Below are 19,027 nucleotides of genomic sequence, written 5' to 3'. Positions count from 1 at the left end.
TTGGCTAGGTAACCTGCTTCGTTCCGTAGAGTAGACCTTTTTGGTTTGAGAAGATAGACTTCCTTTTAGACAGACAAATCTAACTTTGTAATAAATCTTGGAAACTATTTTAATAGTTATAAGGACTTAGATTAGCAAAGAAAGTGAGGGAGGCCCGCTGGCATGGCTCAATGGTTGAGCATCCACTTATGAACCAGGAGGTCATGGTTCAATTCCCATCAGGGCACATGCCCGGGTTGTGGGCTGAATCTGCAGTGTGGTGTGTGCAGGAGGCAGCTGATTGGTGATTCTCTCTCATCAATGATATTTCTATTCCTCTCTTCCTCTCTGAAATAAAACAGTATTTTTTAAAAAAAAAATATGAGGAAGGAAAAGCTTTATAATTCATAGTTTCATACAGGGGTCCTCAAACTTTTTAAAGTGGGGGCCAGATCACGGTCCCTCAGAGAGCTGGAGGGCTGGACTATATAAACTACTAATTCCTACTGTAACACCTCGGCTGTGCTCACTGCCCAAAAAACCTGGCGGGCCGGATCAGACTCCTCTGCGGGCCGCATGTGACCCGCGGGCCGCAGTTTGAAGACGCCTGTTTCATAGGATCAAAACCATTACCAGTTTTTTTTAATGATACAGAAGTTGATTTGTGATATATATATATATAAAAAATAAAGTAATCTCATTAAATATCACTATTAATAAGACAGTCATTTTTTTTTGAGGCCTTTAAACCAGCAGTTGGTTCCTTGTCATCTTTCTAGCTGGTCAAGATACTTGTCTTTTAGCGGATAACCTAAATCTTTAGCGTGTGTTTAATTAAACTAATTTTCTTGACGAAACCGGTATGGCTGAATGGATAAAGCATCGGCTTGGGGACTGAAAGGTCCCAGGTTCGATTCTCATCAAGGACATGTACTTTGCGGGCATATCCCCAGTGGGGGGTGTGCAAGAGGCAGCTGATCAATGATTCTCTCTCATCGATGTTTCTAACTCTCTCCCTTCCTCTCTGTACAAAATCAATAAAATATATTTAAAAAACAAAAACAAAAAAAAACACCCTAATTTTCTTTGTCCTATATATAATTCTTAGTGCATCATTGATATCTGAATGTTATTTTACCTTTCAGTATAGTCACCTGTTTAAAATAATCAGTTGGCAACATTTTTTACACTTTTTATATCCACTGTTTATTGAACTTAAAGACTTTAGAGATTGCATAAAGGTTGTAATTAGTCTTAGCAAATGCTAAGGGATAAATGTTTAAGTGGATTTTGACTGTTTTCTGTACATTAGTTTAAGTATCTGCTAATCAAAAGAAGGCATATCATCTAATGATTCTTGAGATGTCTTTAGGACAATCTGGTCCTAAATTATAATTATTTCACATCACTAAGATAACTTGGGTAGGCTGACTGGGTAAGCAGGGGGAATTTTCCTTTCTCTTTCTTTTTAACTTTTTATTTGAATGTAGTGTTATGAATATTGTGTCTTGAAGGAAAGAATAAAAGTAACACTAGTAAGGTAAAAAAAAAAAAAAAAAAAAAAGGAATAACCACTAACTGAGAAGCTGCAAAAACCAGGTGAACAGGTTTTTGAAACCAATCATGGTGATGGAAATTTACTGGCTCTCCAAAAAAAAAAAAAAAAAAAAAAAAATTACTGCAACTGCTAATTATATCAGCTTTTTTTCATTGTTGAATCAGAGATCTTAGGATTCATAGTGCATGAGTGAGTTTGAAATAATGAAAATTTTCTTTCCAAAACATTGTTGCTGTTAATGTTGACGATGTTTCTTTTTTAATGTTGTTAATGATTTTAAGAGCAGAGTGAGCCAGAGTACCCCTGTACAGAATGTTGTTTAAGGCGTGTGCTTTGCTCTGCTTTTGTAAACTACCTTACAAATGACTAGAGTGAAAGGGCAAGCATTTGCAGCTGGACTTGGGATTTGATTCCCAGCTCTATCCCTTGCTCAGTTTCCTTACCTAACTTGCCTTGAGATGAAGATTTAAATATAAAACTTACTAGCCTATTGCCTGATTTTCAGAAGACATTTTACCACTGCTAGTTTTCTATGAAGTAAATAGATACTTGTTCAGCAGCAATACTGGGTAAATGGGGAGATTAGAGCCCTGGATAAAAATATTGCAGCTGCAGGTGACAGACTTGGGGCTCTGGTCACTCATGCCCTGTTTTCTTCCCTTCCTTCCCCCCCCCCCCCCCCCCAAGATCTTGTTGGTGCCTTGATTGCATTTTAAGACATTTCTAGTCTACTGTCCAGTCCTCTTTCTTAAACATCTTGCTCCTCTCTGGGCTGCTATACAACTGCTGACCTGGGCTGTCACCTCACTCCTGGATCCATGTTTGCAGGATTCTACAATCTTTTTCTTGATTAATCGATTGATTAAAAAAATACATCATCATCTAGTGCCCTAAAAGGTATAGAGGTGGTAAACTCCTTCAGTCCTTGAATGCCAAGAAAAATATGTATTCTTCCTTAATTTATCCCACCAGGCAATCAGGAGCAAATATGCAAATTAACCCAACCAAGATGGCTGCAGCAACGGAGCAAGCAGGAGGCTTCCTCCATTCCCCGGTAATGGAGGAAGCCAAGCTTTCTGCACACCCTGGCCGGCCTAGGCCTACCCTCAAGGCCACAAAGTTTTAATTATAGAAGAAAAATAAATCCCAACAAAAAATGGCAGCAGTCATGGATCTGGAGAGAGCAGGAGGCTTGGGTTTCCCCGGTAATGGAGGAAGCCAAGCTTTCCACACACCCTGGCCGGCCTAGGCCTCCACTCAAGGCTACAGTTTCAATTATAGACAATAAATCCCAACAAAAATGCAGCCATGGAGCATTCAGGAGGTTTGGCTACAAAGTTTCAATTATTGAAGATAAATTCCAGATACTTGGGTCACAGGGGAGCATGGCTGGCCTGCAAACCACAACAGGCCCCTTGCCCAGGCCATCCCATGCTCCAAGGGAACTCCCACCCTGATTCAGGACACCCTTCAGGGCAACCAGCTGGCCCCCACACAGGCACCAGGCGTCTATACTATCTTAATAAAAGAGTAATATGCAAATTGATCATCACTCCAACACACAAGATCACTGCCCCCCATGTGGTCAAATATGGCTGCCCCCATGTGGACATAAGATGGCCACCACAGATGGCCAGCAGGGGAGAGCAGTTGGGAGGGTCCAGGCCTGCAAGGGAGGGCAGTTAGGAGTGACCAGGCCAGCAGAGGAGGGAAGTTGGGGGCAAACAGGCTGGCAGGGGAGAGCCGTCTGGGGGGACCAGGCCTGCAGAGGAGGGCAGTTAGGGACAAACAGGCTGGCAGGGATCAGTTAGGCATCAATCAGGCTGGCAGGCAGAAGCAGTTAGGGGCAATTGGGAAGGCAGGCAGGCGAGGATTTGGGAGCCAGTAGTCCTGGATTATGAGAGGGATCCCAGATTGGAGAGGATACAGGCTGGGATGAGGGTCAAACTCCCTCCTCCCCACACCCCCCGTGCATGAATTTTGTGCACCTGGCCTCTAGTTAATAATTTTCCCTTGAATTTTCAAGATATCCTATTGTCTTCTAGCTATTACTTTAATGAGAGACTGATTTACTTTTAGGTGTGTGTAGGTGACCTGTTTTTCTCCTCTCTGGAGACCTGAAGGATGTTTTTTGTTGTGAGATGTGAAATGCCATATGTCTCTTGGTGCAGTTCTTTCATTCTGCTTTGCACTGTGCAGGCCCGTTGAATTTGAAAATTTGTGCCGCCCTTTAAGGGAAATTTTATTTCTTTCATTGCTTTTTGCTTTTCTTCTCCAGAATTCCTTCTAGTTGAATATCAGACCTTTTAGATTTCTCTCTTTTTATAGTTTTCATCTTTATCTTGTCTATATCCTTCAACTTTATCTTCTAACTATTATAAAGGTCTTGTTTTAAGGATGCACATTAGAGTTTTTGAAAATTGTTGCTTTGAAATAATCTTATTTCCACAGGGTCATTCTTTTCTTTTTTTTTTTAAATGTATTTTCATTGATTTTAGAGAGGAAGGGAGAGGGAGAAAGAGATAGAAACATCAGTGATGAGAGGGAATCATTGATTGGCTGCCTCCTGCATGCCCCCTACTGGCAATTGAGCCCTCACGTGCCCTTGACCGAAATCGAACCAGGACCCTTAAGTCTGCAGGCTGACGCTCTATCCACTGAGCCAAACCAGTGAGGGCAGATTGGTTGGCTAACTATTTTGGTAAGCCCTCTGGTTGGCTTCACTTTTTGGTAAGCAGATGGATTTAATTAATCTCCAGGTTAAATCCAAGAATATAAAATGATTTTATTCTTTAATATTAATAATTCCCTTAATCCTTTTTCTCTTTCTCTTTTCAAGAGATTCACCCTTCATTTTATGTCTGATTCCTCGGTTATTTATTTATTTATTTATTTATTTTCAAGGCATTGCATTTTATTTTATTTTTTTTAAGTTTTCACTTTATTTTATTTTAAATTTTTTTGTTTAAAGTATTACATATAGTAGTACATATATCTCCTTTTCCCCCTATTTCCTCAGTTATTTCTTAACATTTTTTAAGTACAAAGAAAATTTTATTTTACATATCACTAGCCATGAATGTTTGTCATTATTACATAAATGTGTCTGATGCTATTATCTAAGTGGCATAATCATTTTATGTCCACAGTTCACTTAGTATCTGCAGAATATGCATTATTTACATAAGTATATCAATGAATGTTTAACATTGAGATGCAGTGTAACTAACATCCATTTGATCTGAAGATAGCAACGTAAATGTACTTTTAATCCCCTTTTATTCGAGTCACCTTATGTAAAAAATAAATCAATAACTTAAGAGCATCTAAGTCTCTAAAGGAGATTTTCCAATGTGCTCATAGAAATATAGAATAGTTAAAACAGTAAGATTATCAGAAATAACTTTCATGTCCACATCCTCTAGTTTATCACGTTGTCTTCCAGCTGCTTTCCTTTGCATGCAAAAGGGACCCGGGTGAGAGAAATGTTTTGCTTGACTTCTTTGATGCATTGAGCTTTCTATAGTTCTTTTTTTTTTTTTTTTTTTTTTTTTTTTAACTTGTTCATTATAAATTTAGCTTGATGTCGCTAATCTCTTCAGCTCTTCATTGCATCAGTCATTTATTCACAGCACTCTCTGGTATTTGACAGGTTCGTTTCTACATTTTTTAAAAATTCAAATGAATTATCCATTGTAAGTTCTTTACCAGCTGCTTTATGGGATACTTTAGTCCACCTGACCTCGGGAGGATTGCACTTTCTTTTAAAGTTTCTATGACATTTGGATTTACAAAACCTGAACACCTGGCAGTTGTGGATGAACATCATGCAGTGGCCCGGGAAACGGGCCCGGAGAGAAATCGCACTTCTCAACTGCATGTTGGACACGCGCAGGGACCCACCCCCAAACCCCAGGTCTCCTAACCGTTTTACCCACTTTTTTATGTTTGTTTCATCATTTATTAATTTATTTGTTCTGGTTAAAAACTGATTAAAGCTGATTAGATTTAACTTATTAACAAAGGATATAATTATCTAAATAGAAGCTTCCAATGTACTGGATGGTTAGTAAATGAAAGTCTTCCCATATTTCACAAATGTATTTACCCCCATTGATTTTCATAGAATGGGAAGGAGGGGGAAGGTGAGGTAGAGAGAGAAAAATACCAGTGTGAGAGAGACACATTGATTGATTGCCTCCTGCATGTGCCCCGACCGGGCATTGAACCTGCAGCCTAAATACAAGTCCTTGACTGAGAATCGAACCTGAGACCCTTTGGTGCACAGGCCAATATTATAGCCAATGAACCAGGGCCACAAATGTATTTTTATGGCACAAGATTTGGGTTATTTACTTTATATTCTGCTTTATTTAAGAAATAATTTAAAGATAGTAAGTCTTACATTTTATGTAGGGATATAATTTAACACCTTCTATCCAAAGCTAGGCAAAAAAAACCCACACCCTTGATTTAAACTATTTTCACTTTGACAAAATTTAAATGAATTTGAGATTGATTTGACCTGGATTTTTAAAAAACTAACTTGTTTATTTAGACTTATCACTGAATACTTACATAATTGAATTGGTAGAGTCCAGTCTGGTCATCTACGTCATGTAAAGGACAGATTTTCTAAGGATATTTGAAACTGAAAGAGAACTTCCCAGATGGGTCTAAGACAAGAGCCGAGAGGATCTTTATTCTGAACAGCAAGCAGTCAGCTGCCCTAGCCTTGACTCCCCTGGGAACTGGGACTGGATTATCATTGTTCAGGATGCTTTTGTGGAGGATGTGGTCAGTCCAGATGATGGGTGGGGACCTGGCTATCTAGAGTAGAGTTAGGTTAAGCAGCCTTAGAGATATATTGTATATGGTAATTGCTAAGTGCACTGGCATTTTCTTATATGGTTTCTTGTAAAATCTCTTGTTCATACTGAGACACATAGGAGAGTGAGAGTACTACTAATAATTATGCTGTGACAGAGCATATGGTCATCGCATCCTGAGTCACAGGGACTCTTAGTTATATAAGAGACAGAATAAGAAAATGGCCTGCCTAATTGACTTGACATTTCTATTCTATCCCCACCCTGCTTTTTATTCAATAGGACAAATATAGGGAGAGAGAATTAAGGATGTGGAATTATCCATAGAAAATATCAATCCCAAACCAATTTCCCACTATTACAATTGAAACTTCCTTTGCCTGTCTTATAATTGGCATATATATTAACATCAAAAATGGAAAACCTCATCCAAATAGAAATTGTAAGAGTTTCTTTGAACTCTGTTCTAAGTTTTTTTTGTGTGTGTGTTTTTCTTTTTCATATTGGGCTGAATTCTGCCACCCTTCCATCCATTGGTTCTAGTTCTGTTCTCTGGAGCAGCATGGAGTAAGTCTCATCTATTAGAAGGCAGCTAATCATATCACCTTTTCTAGACTGAATGTCCTAGAATTCAGGACAGGTCCCCCACTTAAGCTTTATATTGATTCCCTTTTAATAATTTCTAATTATCAGTGATTCCATAATATCAGTTAAAATACGATGGTCTCAAAATTTAATTCTATGCCATGTTTCTATGATACTGTGAGTGCAAGTGAAGAATTCTGTGTTTTATTCTTGACTCATTATAGCTATGGTCAGCTAAATAACTCTTGGTGCTCTCATTTTTTCAAGAAGGCAGTTCTGTCTTGGTAATAAAGCTTTAGAACTAATTGTGAGTATATTATTCAGAGATCATAGGACAACAAATAAACTTAATATGCCAACGTCTTTAGGCCTTGGTTTACTAGTATGTGACATGGGCTTTCAATGTAAAGGTTAAAGTAAAAATTATTTAAAGAATTTTGGCTATAAATGTTTTGATTTACGATTTTGGAAAAATTTTGCCTCTTTGAGGTTTAACTGGTCATTATTGCAAAATATCTGACTTAGATCTTCTTTTGCAACATCTACATTTTAAAGAGAAAAATAAGTATGCATAATGAAATTATGTCTGTAATCTAGAAAATTTTATCTAAAATAATAGATTCTGCATTGTAGATTTTGTACCCTAGAGCAGTATTTCTCAACTTCAGCACTACTGGCCCTCTTTGCATAACTTTCTGTTGTGAGTAGCTCTCCTGTGCATTGTAGGGTAAGGAACAGCATCACTGGCCTCTCCCCACTAGTTGTCAGTAGCACTCATCACCCACTACCAACTTCTCGCAGTTTGACCATCAAAAATATCTTCAGACATGGCCACATGTCCCTGGGGTGCAGGGCAAGAGGGTTTGGCGGCAAAATCTCCTCCACTTAAGAACCACTGCCCTAGATAGAGCAGGAGAAGTATTTAAGTCAACTGGGCAATAGTTTTTACCTTACATGTTTTCCATAATTGGAGTTAGAATACAATATTTTTCTTAACATCTCTTTGTAGAGATTTAAAAAAAACAACTGTAGTCCTTAATAAAGAACTTTAGGTACAATAAATATATTTTTTTAAATTTCAAGTTTGATAAACTTCATTTCCTTCTAATACTGCTTCTTATCCCAGTTTGTCATCCCTGCTTTGTGATCTGATCTGTGATCTGAAACATAATGTGTGATTATCTAATGTATTGAAATTAAGCAATGAAAAATGTATAACAACAATTATGGTATTAATTGGGAGGTTAAGTTCAAATAAAATACTGGGGTTTTTGCAGTCCATGAGTAAATTCCTTGAAAACACACTTTTTATTTAAGTTGATTAAGCTCCTAGATTTTTAATAAATTGTATTATGTTTATTCTTCTACTCCACAATATAGCCAGCAGCCAGCTTCGGGTGTAGCCTACTCTCATCCAACTACAGTCGCTAGCTACACTGTCCATCAGGCTCCGGTAGCTGCTCACACAGTTACCGCTGCCTATGCCCCAGCAGCTGCTACAGTTGCGGTTGCCAGGCCTGCTCCTGTAGCTGTCGCAGCTGCTGCAACAGCTGCCGCTTATGGAGGCTACCCCACTGCGCACACAGCCACGGACTATGGTTATACCCAGAGACAACAAGAAGCACCGCCCCCGCCACCTCCAGCCACTACACAAAACTACCAGGTAAGAAAGCTATTAGTGCTAGTGGCCTTAACATACAGCTTCAGTGTCCTCAAGTATGGTATCCTGTCCAAGCCAGTGCTTCAAACTTGGATCTCTCAAAATGTACCTGTAATGGTAGAAAAAAGTAAGTGTGTATTCGTAGGGATTTAGGGACATAGTCCAATCATTACTTTTCCTTGCTGTAAGTTTTTTTTCTTTTTTTAAATATATTTTTATTGATTTCAAAGAGTGGGGGAGAGAAACATCAATGAAGAGAGAGAATCATTGATTTTGCCTCCTACATGCCTTCTACTGGGGATCAAGCATACAGCCTAGGCATGTGCCCTGACCAGTAATTGAACCATGGCCTCCTGGTTCATACATCGACGCTTATCCATTGAGCCATACTGACTGGGCTGTGCATTTTATATTAATATTAATATTAATATTAATAATCTCCCCCAGTCTATTTCACTATAACTGCTTGCTTTAATTTTGAAAAATTAACATTGACTAAATATTTTAATTTTACTCCAAATTTTAAGAAAAATTAAGGTAATAAGGAAAAGGCCCCCTGTTTGTATGTGGCATTATTTGTCCACTTGGAACACAGCCATGCCTCCTATTTTGAGAACTACGAGCCCACACTACGTATCATCGCAAATGTGTTCTCCCATTCGTGGGTTGTCTTTTTATTTTGTGGATGGTTTCCTTTGCTGTGCAAATTAACCCGTTTTTTTGGTTGGTTTTCTTTTAGGATCTGTTTTTTAAACTTTGATTCTTCTGGTCTTGGCCTGGTTTTTCTATATTTTTTTTAATTTTTTAAAATTTTATTGATTTCTTACAGAGAGAAAGAAAGAGGTTAGAGAGTTAGAAACATCGATGAGAGAGAATTATCGATCAGCTGCCTCTTGCATACCCCCCCACTGGGGATGTGCCTGCAACCAAGGTACATGTCCTTGATTGGAATCAAACCTGGGACCTTTCAGTCGCAGGCCGACGCTCTATCCACTGAGCCAAACCAGTTTCGGCTATATTCTTTTTAACTATAGGAATTTGAATTAAGAAATTGACACATGAATTAACAGTATTAATAAATTGTATTATATTTATTCTTCTCCACAATATAGCCAGCAGCCAGCTTCGGATGTATTAGTATTTGCTATAATATATGGCAAGTTATTAACATGGAATTCTTTTTTACTTTTGCAATAGTCTTCATTATGTCTAGAGACAGAATATAATAAATTCCATTTTTTAAATAGGGTGTATGAAGCCCATTTTTTTTGCACCCTGCCTACTTCTTCAGCCTTTCTATCTGTATGCCTTTTCACCCTTCACTTTATGCAGCACAGGAATTCACCTAGTTCACCTTGATCTTCATGTACTAGAGGCCCGGTACATGAAATTCGTATGCAGGTCTGGTCCTGAGGCCTGGCCTGTGATTAGGGCCATCTTCCCCAGCTGCCTGCTGCCAGCTCCGCCCCCCGCTGCCCTGTTCACCATCAGATGATCGGTGCCTGCTGGCTGGGGAAAGGAACCAAGAGCTGGTCAGTGCGCCTCATAGTGACTGATCCAGCGGTGGTTCTGGTCATTCCGCTATTAGGGTCAATTTGCATATTACCCTTTTATTATATGGAACTAGAGGCCCGATGCACAAAGACTCGTGCTAGAATGGGCCTTCTTTTCCCTGGCTGCAGCACTGTCTTTCCTCTGGTCGGAGCCGCCTGTTCGCCTTCCCATGCTGCCCACAGGCCCCGAGTGGCTGGGTGGTGCAGAACACACATGGTTCCAGGTGCTTAGGGCCTGTGTATGCAAATTAACCCGCCATCTTTGTTGGGTTAATTTGCATACTCCTGATTGGCTGGTGGGCATCCTAAGGTATGGTCAACTAGCATGTTTCTCTTTTATTAGTGTTGATGTGTCTTCTCCCTGGCACCTCCATTCCACTCTCCTCCAGCTGGAAGCTTCTATTCATTACTATGTTAATGTTAGTAGTAAATAAAGAAGATTGAAAAAGTTGGAGCAAATGCAAAATTTAGTTCACACAGGCATTCTTTACTATGGGATCCATTTAAAGGAAGAACTGCCATGAGTTTTATAATACAATTAATTTTAAAAAAATAAGCATTGCTCATTTTTCTGATTTTAAAAGTTAAACATGATGCTTGAAATGGTTTTGACCTTATTTAATGAAGTCAAAATGTATCCCCTTTGTGATTGAATTTGACTCATGTCTAGTTTAAGTATATGTTTAGTTTTTTAATTTTTTTAATTATACTTTCATTTAATAAAGATGAGGAGCATTTACTGCCTCTTCCTCATAGCAAGGTTTTCTTTCCTCCTTTTTCCTTAGGACTCATACTCATATGTGAGATCCACCGCTCCTGCTGTAGCTTACGACAGTAAGCAGTACTACCAACAGCCAACAGCAACTGCTGCTGCTGTAGCCGCTGCTGCCCAGCCTCAGCCTTCTGTTGCTGAAACCTACTACCAGACAGGTGGGTTTTACTGCCTTTCCCGGTTTCACTCTAAACTGTTGAAATATCTTACTTAGAGTCTTTTTAATGAAGGTTTGCTTTGGAGTCAATCTGAACTCATTGTGTTATATGCACAATATAACAGGTTCTAGCCATGTCCTTCTCTTCCTCTGCCTGATTGCCTTTGAGTCCCAAAGAGAAGGCCATGCAAGCAATTCAGAATCATGCCCTTCTCTCCTGGAAATGTTCATTTCTGGTCGTCAGCGTACAGGTCACTGCCTGCTGGAGTAAGCTTTACAAAAGGAGTTGTGGTGGTCGCTCTTGGCCACCTTCTTATCTTTGCCAGAAATGTCCAGCACATGCTGCTGACTGCCTTTGTAACCAGTAGAGACTCTTTGTGGGCTCATATCTTTTAAGTCTTCTTTCCCTGATCTGTAATGGCAATTGATTCTGTAATCAGCCACAGATATAACAGAGGGCTCAAATGCAGGTGGTATTTCCTTTGCAAAGAACCCTGTATACTAGGAGTCTTTAAAAGATGGATTTTTTCATAGAGGTTTCACAATTTTCTTTTTTTTTTTTTTAATTCTTACCCAAAGATATGTTTTTATTGATTTTTTTTAGAGAGAGAAACATTGGTTAGCTGCTTCCCGCATGTGCCTGATCAGGGATCGATCCTGTCGCTCCAACCAACCGAACCACCTGGCCAGGGCGAGATCTGACAACTTTTAAAACAAAGCTCTCTGCGCTTTGGAAAGTAGGCAGCTCCTTTACTTTTGTTATTTTTGAAGGAGCATGATCGTGTGGGTAGAGCCTTATTAGGAAAGGGTAGTATTGGCTTAAACTGTACGTTCTCTTATGTGTACATGAGTGCTGGGCCTGTATCTTTCTAGGATACTTCTAATTCTGAGATATTACGTGTTTTTAAAAGTGCTTTAAAAGATTTTGAATTAAAATAGCCCTGAATTTTCTTATAGTCTCATCTCTGGTTTGCAGTCTATTGTGAAATTCCTGGTTAATTACCAAAATTAGATTGTGCTTAAAAGTATTAAGTTACTATCTGAGAGTCAAAAGGCCTTGATTTAGTGTAAGTTCTGACATTAACTACACAGCTTTAGTTTTCTAAACGCTTGCCCTGGATGGTATGGCTCAATTTGTTGGATCGTCGTTCTGACACCAAAGATGGTGGATTTGATTCCTGGTCAGGGCATATGCCCAGGTTGCAGGTCCCATCTCTAGTCGGGGTGCATGCTGGAAGCAGCCAATCGATGTGCGCGTTTTCTCTCTCTCTCTTTCCCCCTTCCTTTCTCTAAAAAAAAGTTTTATGCTCTTAGGTGCTATTTATTTAAGCTACCTCTAGGTAATTGAGCATAAAATGAGTTTGCCTCATTGGTATTTTGGCCTTTCTTAGAAATGACATTTTTTGCTTTGGTGATCATTCGTGATTAATTATTAAATTATTGATACTAAAGCTCATAAGATTTGTTTTGAATATGGTCAAAGACAGCAGAAGGTTTAGCAGAGACACTAATGGTAGCCATTTAAGAATAGCTGTCCTTGCCCTAGCCAGTTTGGCCCAGTGGAAAGAGCATCAGCCTGCGGACTGAAGGGTCCCAGGTTCGGTTCCTTCCGGTGAAGGGCACATGCCTAGGTTGCGGGCTGGGTCCCCAGTGTGAGGCATGCAAGAGGCAGCCAATCGATACTCACTCATCAGTGATGTTTCTTTCTCTCTCTCTCTTCTCCCTTCCCCTCTGAAATCAATAAAAATATATTTTTAAAAAAAGGATAGCTGCCCTCAAGATATTGCTTTGGAAGAATGGTCAGCACCTTGTGAGTTGTAATTGTGGATAAGTCAGTAGAATGTGATGGCTGCTATATAAACAAGTTCCATATAATTAAACATTGCAATGTTTACTGTGAATTGAAATATGTGCTTTGACATAGCCCTAGCCAATTTGGCTCAGTGAATAGAGCATCGACTTGCAAACTGAAAGGTCCCAGGTTCGATTCCAGTCAGGGATACATGCCCAGGTTGTGGGCTCGATCCGTAGTCGGGGACTTGCAGGCGGCAGCATATCCATGATTCTCATTCATCATTGATGTTTCTGTCTCTCTTTCCCTCTCCTTGCTTCTCTGAAGTCAATAAAAAATATTTTTTTTTAATATTTGTCACAGGAATGTAGAGTACACATAAGGAATATAGTTAATAATATTGTAATGACTATGTATGATGCCAGGTGGACATTTGAAATATTGGGGGAATCACTTTGTAAAGTATACAACTGTCTAACCATTATCTTATACACTTGAAACTAACACAAAATAATGCAGAATGTAAACTGTAATTGAAAAATAAAATTTAATAAAAATAATGAAGTTCATAACACACACACAAAAAAATATGTGCTTTGAGGTCCTCTCTCTTCTGTTCCCAGTATTAAGCATAACTTTCAAGTAGGCTAGCCTAAATAGAGACACACACACACACACACGTTTTCAAGAACTTTATTTATTAATGCCTGTTTTAAGTAGTACTGCTATTTCAGTTAGTTGTAAATTTTTACAAAGTATTATTTTGGAAATATATGGAAAACATCTGGGATGGGATAGTAATTTATATAGATGTTATATTTTGTTCAGTTGGTATAAGAATTTCACTCCTTTTGCTAAGAAGAAATTACTGGCATCTAATTTACAGTTAACATTTAACCTACTTTCTAGTCTTCCAAGATGTTGGTTTGGTAACTACAGGCATACCTTGGAGATACTGGGGTTTGGCTTCAGACCACCACAGTAGGCGAGTATTTTAAGTGGTTTACCTTCTAATTTCCTGATATCTCTTTTTCCATTTAGCCCCCAAAGCAGGTTATAGCCAAGGTGCAACTCAATATACACAAGCCCAGCAAACTCGACAAGTGACAGCCATAAAACCAGCGACACCGAGTCCAGCCACCACCACGTTCTCCATCTATCCCGTATCTTCCACCGTGCAGCCAGTAGCGGCTGCAGCTACTGTGGTGCCATCCTACACCCAGAGTGCTACTTACAGTACCACGGCAGTTACCTATTCCGGTAAGCTGACAGTGTCTCAGTAAAAAAGAAATTATCAATAGAAAGACTTTCTCCGTTGTATGGTTTGCTTGTCGGTTTGTTGTTGTTGTTGTTCGTTGTTTTTTAAGCCCAGAAGATGTTAGCAGAACATAAATTCTCTTCGGACATTTGAAAGCTAGTCATGAGTCCTGGGCCTAGCATTGCAATTAGAAAAAAATAGCAGTATTCTACTACTCTCATTCTATTCTCTTTCTGACTTTCCCAAATGAGATTGAAAAGTTAAAGGAATATTGCTGACTAGTTACCTTCTTTAGTTCAGCCATCAAATTTATTTTCATTTATTATCAGGAATAAATAATCTTGACAATACTGGTTAGCATTTGTAAACATAAGATAATGGTTATAGAACACATCTTAGAAGGACAGAAGAGTTTCATTTTCTTTAAATCATATATTTTTCTTGAAGAACTATAATCACTAAAGCCTTACTATGTCCAATGGTCTTGCTAATTTCTGGCTGAGGTAACATCAGTATTTCATAATTAAATCACACATTATTTTTTGATATACACTTAACCTTCTTGTACTACCGTATGGTTTATTGTTTTGCATTTTATTTATTCCTTAAAACCCTTTTTTGTTCTGTGGAGGATTTAAGTGACATTGGTAATTTCATTTCTTACCTCTTGATACTTTGTGTTAGAATCCTAGCTATTTAATTTCTTAAGAGATTTTTTTTTTTGGTCTCTTACTCTATGCCAAATGCTGTGTTGGTAGAGATACGGTGGTGAATTAGGCAGGCATGGAGTATTGCAGAATGAGAGTTCATTGTGCCTGGAATACAGCGTATGTGGATAATACCAGAAGAGGCTGGAAATGTCAGTGTGAAAAAGCCTGTAGGCTCTGCTGTAGTATCTTTTTGTTGTTGTTAATCCTTACCCGAGGATATTGTTTCCATTGCTTTTTAGAGAGGGGGGCGGTGGAGAGAGAAAAATACATTAACAAATCGATTGGTTACCTCCTGCATAGGCCTCTCTCCACCAGGGCCCAGGAACAAACCTGCAGCCAGGTACTTGCCCTTGACTGAAATTGAAGCCATGATCCTTTGGTGCATATGCCAACACTCTACCACAGAGCCACACCTGCTTTGTCGTGTGGGTAGAAAGGGAGCAATGGGAGCAGATTTTAAGTTAATATGACAGTCATGTGGAAGTGAATTGGAGTGAGGAGATGTTATTACTCCTAAATCTGTCCTTTAAGATTTCCCAGATACAGCTTTCCTGCCTCTCTTTATCTGATTAACCAGTTATAACTGTACTGCAGTTATTTCAATGAAGTATGAATGGATAGTTGTTTTTAAATATTCACATTTGTTTCAGAATACGGAGTATGATAGTATCCTTTTCTTTATATTATATTAATAATACATCATTATTTTAAAACTAGAAACTGTAGATAAAAAAGGAGAAAAAATTAAATCCCTGGACGCCTACTCCTAGACATTGTCATTAACATTTTACTGCATATACTTTTATTCCATGGGAATATATAAATATCTAAACCTCATGGTTTCTTTATAAAAAAGAATTTGTCTTATACATACTATTGTGTACACTACTTTCTTATTGTGAATGTCTTTTCATGTCACTAAATATGAAGATACATCTATCATTCCTTTGGTTAATGTTATTCACTAGCTTTATTTTAGAAAAGTTTCTTTCTGCAGACGAGTTGAAAAAATAATTCAGATGTTTGTATATCATTTACCTAGATTCACAGATTTATTTATTTATTAATATATTTTATTGATTTTTTACAGAGAGGAAGAGGGAGGGATAGAGTTAGAAACATCGATGATAGAAAATCATCGATCAGCTGCCTCCTGCACACCCCCTACTGGGGATGTGCCTGCAATCAAGGTACATGCCCTTGACCGGAATCGAATCCGGGACCCTTCAGTCCGCAGGCCGATGCTCTATCCACTGAGCTGAACTGGTTTCGGCTTCACTGATTTATTAATATTTTGACACATTTACTTTATCTCTCCTCTAAAAAACATTTTCAAATGGTTCAGAAATATATAAAAGTTGCAGATGAAAGATGACACATGGTGCTTTGCCCAGAATTTTTCAGCATGTATTTTCTAAGAAGGACTTTCTTTTAAATGGCCACATTGCACATGTCAGAGAAAGGATTTGAACATGGATTGTTCTAATGAATTTCTCCAGTGTTTCACAAATGTCTCCTATAGCTGGGCTTTCCGTGTGCTTGTGCTTTGTTTTAAATTCAGGATCCAGTCAAGGGGCATGCATTGCGTTGGTTGTCATGTGTTGTTAGTTTGAGGGTGTTTTGTTTTAATGTAGAATAATCTCCTATTTTTATCTTCTCTCTCATGACCTTGACATTTCTTTAAGGAGCAGTCGCCAACTGCGGTCCATGAAGTCCGAGAGTTTGGGGACCCCTGGTTTAAGGAAACCTTTGGAGAAGCGGTCACTGACCCATGGTCCGCGGACCACTGGTGGCCTGTGAGGTCCCAAAGGTTGGGACCGCTGTCCTAGAGAGTTAGGCCAGTTGTAGAATCTGGATTTATCTGGTTTTTTTTTTTTTTTTAAGTCCCAATTTTTGGAAAGAATCTGGACATTTTTAAAAATATATATATTTTATTGATTTTTTACAGAGAGGAAGGGAGAGAGCTAGAAACGTCGATGAGAGAGAAACATCGACCAGCTGCCTCCTGCTCACCCCCTACCGGGGATGTGCCCGCAACCAATGTACATGCCTTTAACCGGAATCAAACCTGGGACCTTTCAGTCCACAGACCGACGCTCTACCGCTGAGCCAAACCGGTTTCGGCTATCTGGTTTCTTTATGCTTAGATTTTGGCAGCTTTTTAGCCAATAAAACTAAACAAACTTCCCATTTCATCATATTAGGAGCACATAGTAAATAATGTCCATTTATGCTTTATTGATGATACCAAGTATAAATAAATCACTGGTTAAAGTGACTGCCAAATCTCTCCTTTGTAAAGATACCTTTTCCCCTTTCATCTACCTTTCCCTCTCAGTGAAATAGTTCTGTAGCCACATAAATAACCAAATATTCTGTCACATTCCTCCACCGGAATTGTAAACTTCTTTAAGACAAAGACCAAATCTTAACCTTACACATTCTTTATACTCCATAATACCTGGTAGGTGCTGAGCAAATACTTGTTGATTGACTTATATATAAAAGAAGGATAAATGCTTTCTAGGTTTGTTTTTCAAGAAAGATACATTATTTGTAAATATGCATGTGTAAACCTACCTTTATGAACAGAATTTATGGAATTTAAATTCGTAGCATTTAGCTTGGCCTTATATAATTATGTAACAAAACCTTTGTTTTATTTGTTTGTAAGGTACGTCTTATTCAGGTTATGAAGCAGCAGTGTATTCAGCTGCATCCTCCTACTACCAACAGCAGCAGCAGCAACAGAAGCAGGCAGCGGCTGCGGCTGCGGCTGCGGCTGCCACAGCTGCCTGGACAGGGACCACCTTCCCTAAAAAAGCACCATTCCAAAACAAGCAGCTGAAACCAAAACAGCCTCCCAAACCGCCCCAGATTCACTATTGCGATGTCTGCAAGATCAGCTGTGCTGGCCCACAGGTACTGACTTACCTTGTATGTTTTACCACAAGGCTTCAGCCGTTATTTTTTAACAGTTAAATATGACTGATAATGTAACTCTTATATTTACAAAGAAGGTTTCCATTTTCTTCTCTTTAGTTTAGCTAGTACATACATAGTTCATTAAATGGCCATTTTTAAAAGATATTTGTATTAAGACATAAGAATTCTATTAAGAAAAAACCATAGGACTGCTGGATGTCAGGTGGAGGAAGTTAATGGGGGGAAACATAAGATATGTAATACTTTCAACAATAAAGATAATTTTTTTAAAAATCTGTAAAAATGATTATGAATGTAAATGAAAAACAGGCAAATTAAGCTCCCCCCCCCCCCCCAAGAAGAATACTTTGCTCTTTAAACCTCTAATTTAGCTTAAAAGTTTTATATTTGATTTAATTGGTTTTTTGGGGAAAGATTGAATTTTTATTTCTTTTTTTAGCATTTATTACTTGCTTTTAAAAGCCTTTATACAAAATTCTTGACTTTCCTATCTCTTCTTCAAGGTCTTTATTTGAGTTTATATATAGAATTTTACAGCTGAAAAGGGATGATCATAAAGATAATTGTTTACACACTTATATTAAAGATAAAAGAACTTTGTCAAATGTATTAGTTTTTGCATATAACTAGCAGGAAAAATTGTCTTTCTGGAATTAAAAAAATAAATTATATTAATAATCTACAATTCTCAGGATGTTTCTAATAAGACTGACTTTTATCTATGCTTTATAAGGTATTACTTATTTCTGTACAGTCTCCTCCATGAGGGAATAGGCACTCAGGAAACAAGAAAGGTGTAGGGAAGTGAAATTTTAAAAAATACAGACTAATGTAGCATCCAGAACCTTCATTTCCTCCCCCCCCCCTTTTTTTCCCCCTGGTTGCTACACCTTAAAATACATGATTTAGGCATGAGTCTAATTAGTACAACTCCCTTCCCAATTTTCTTTGTTAATACTTTCCTTAAGAGTATCTAGTTTTTTTCTGTGTGTGTGTGTGTGTGTGTGTGTTTCAGAGAGGGAAGAGAGAGAGAGGGAGAGGGGGGGAGAGAGAGAGAGAAAGGGAGGGAAGAGGGAGAGAGGGAGGGAGGGAGAGAAACATCAATGATGAGAGAGAATCATTGACTGGCTGTCTCCTGCACCCTCCCTCTTCCCCGCCCCCCTTCCCTCTCTTCCCCGCACTGGGGATCGAGCCCATAACCTGGGCACATGCCCTTGAATGGAATCAA

At 38.6% G+C, this 19,027-nt stretch overlaps 1 protein-coding gene across 6 annotated transcripts in view; it reads left to right on the top strand.

Moving 5' to 3' along the window:
• The window catches only part of ZFR (zinc finger RNA binding protein), a 63,428-nt gene that overhangs the window by 5,334 nt on the left and 39,067 nt on the right, over positions 1–19,027 (top strand). For 4 of the 6 annotated variants that reach the window (XR_004983065.2, XM_036410543.2, XM_036410541.2 and 1 more), the window contains exons 3-7: positions 6,910–6,933; positions 8,332–8,614; positions 10,950–11,094; positions 13,927–14,145; positions 17,528–17,775. Coding sequence is in view for 5 of the 6 variants with exons in the window: in XM_036410543.2 (XP_036266436.1) it covers positions 6,910–6,933; positions 8,332–8,614; positions 10,950–11,094; positions 13,927–14,145; positions 17,528–17,775 (919 nt within the window). In the remaining variant the exon portion in view is untranslated. The remainder of the gene's footprint in view (positions 1–6,909; positions 6,934–8,331; positions 8,615–10,949; positions 11,095–13,926; positions 14,146–17,527; positions 17,776–19,027) is intronic. The other 2 variants (XM_036410542.2, XM_036410544.2) reach the window with 1 other exon arrangement.

The sequence above is a fragment of the Pipistrellus kuhlii genome, unplaced genomic scaffold (genome assembly GCF_014108245.1).
Source record: "Pipistrellus kuhlii isolate mPipKuh1 unplaced genomic scaffold, mPipKuh1.p scaffold_m20_p_4, whole genome shotgun sequence".
Classification (NCBI taxonomy): domain Eukaryota; kingdom Metazoa; phylum Chordata; class Mammalia; order Chiroptera; family Vespertilionidae; genus Pipistrellus; species Pipistrellus kuhlii.
The sequence above is the reverse complement of the archived record's forward strand: the minus strand, read 5'-3'. Positions and strand labels throughout refer to the sequence as shown.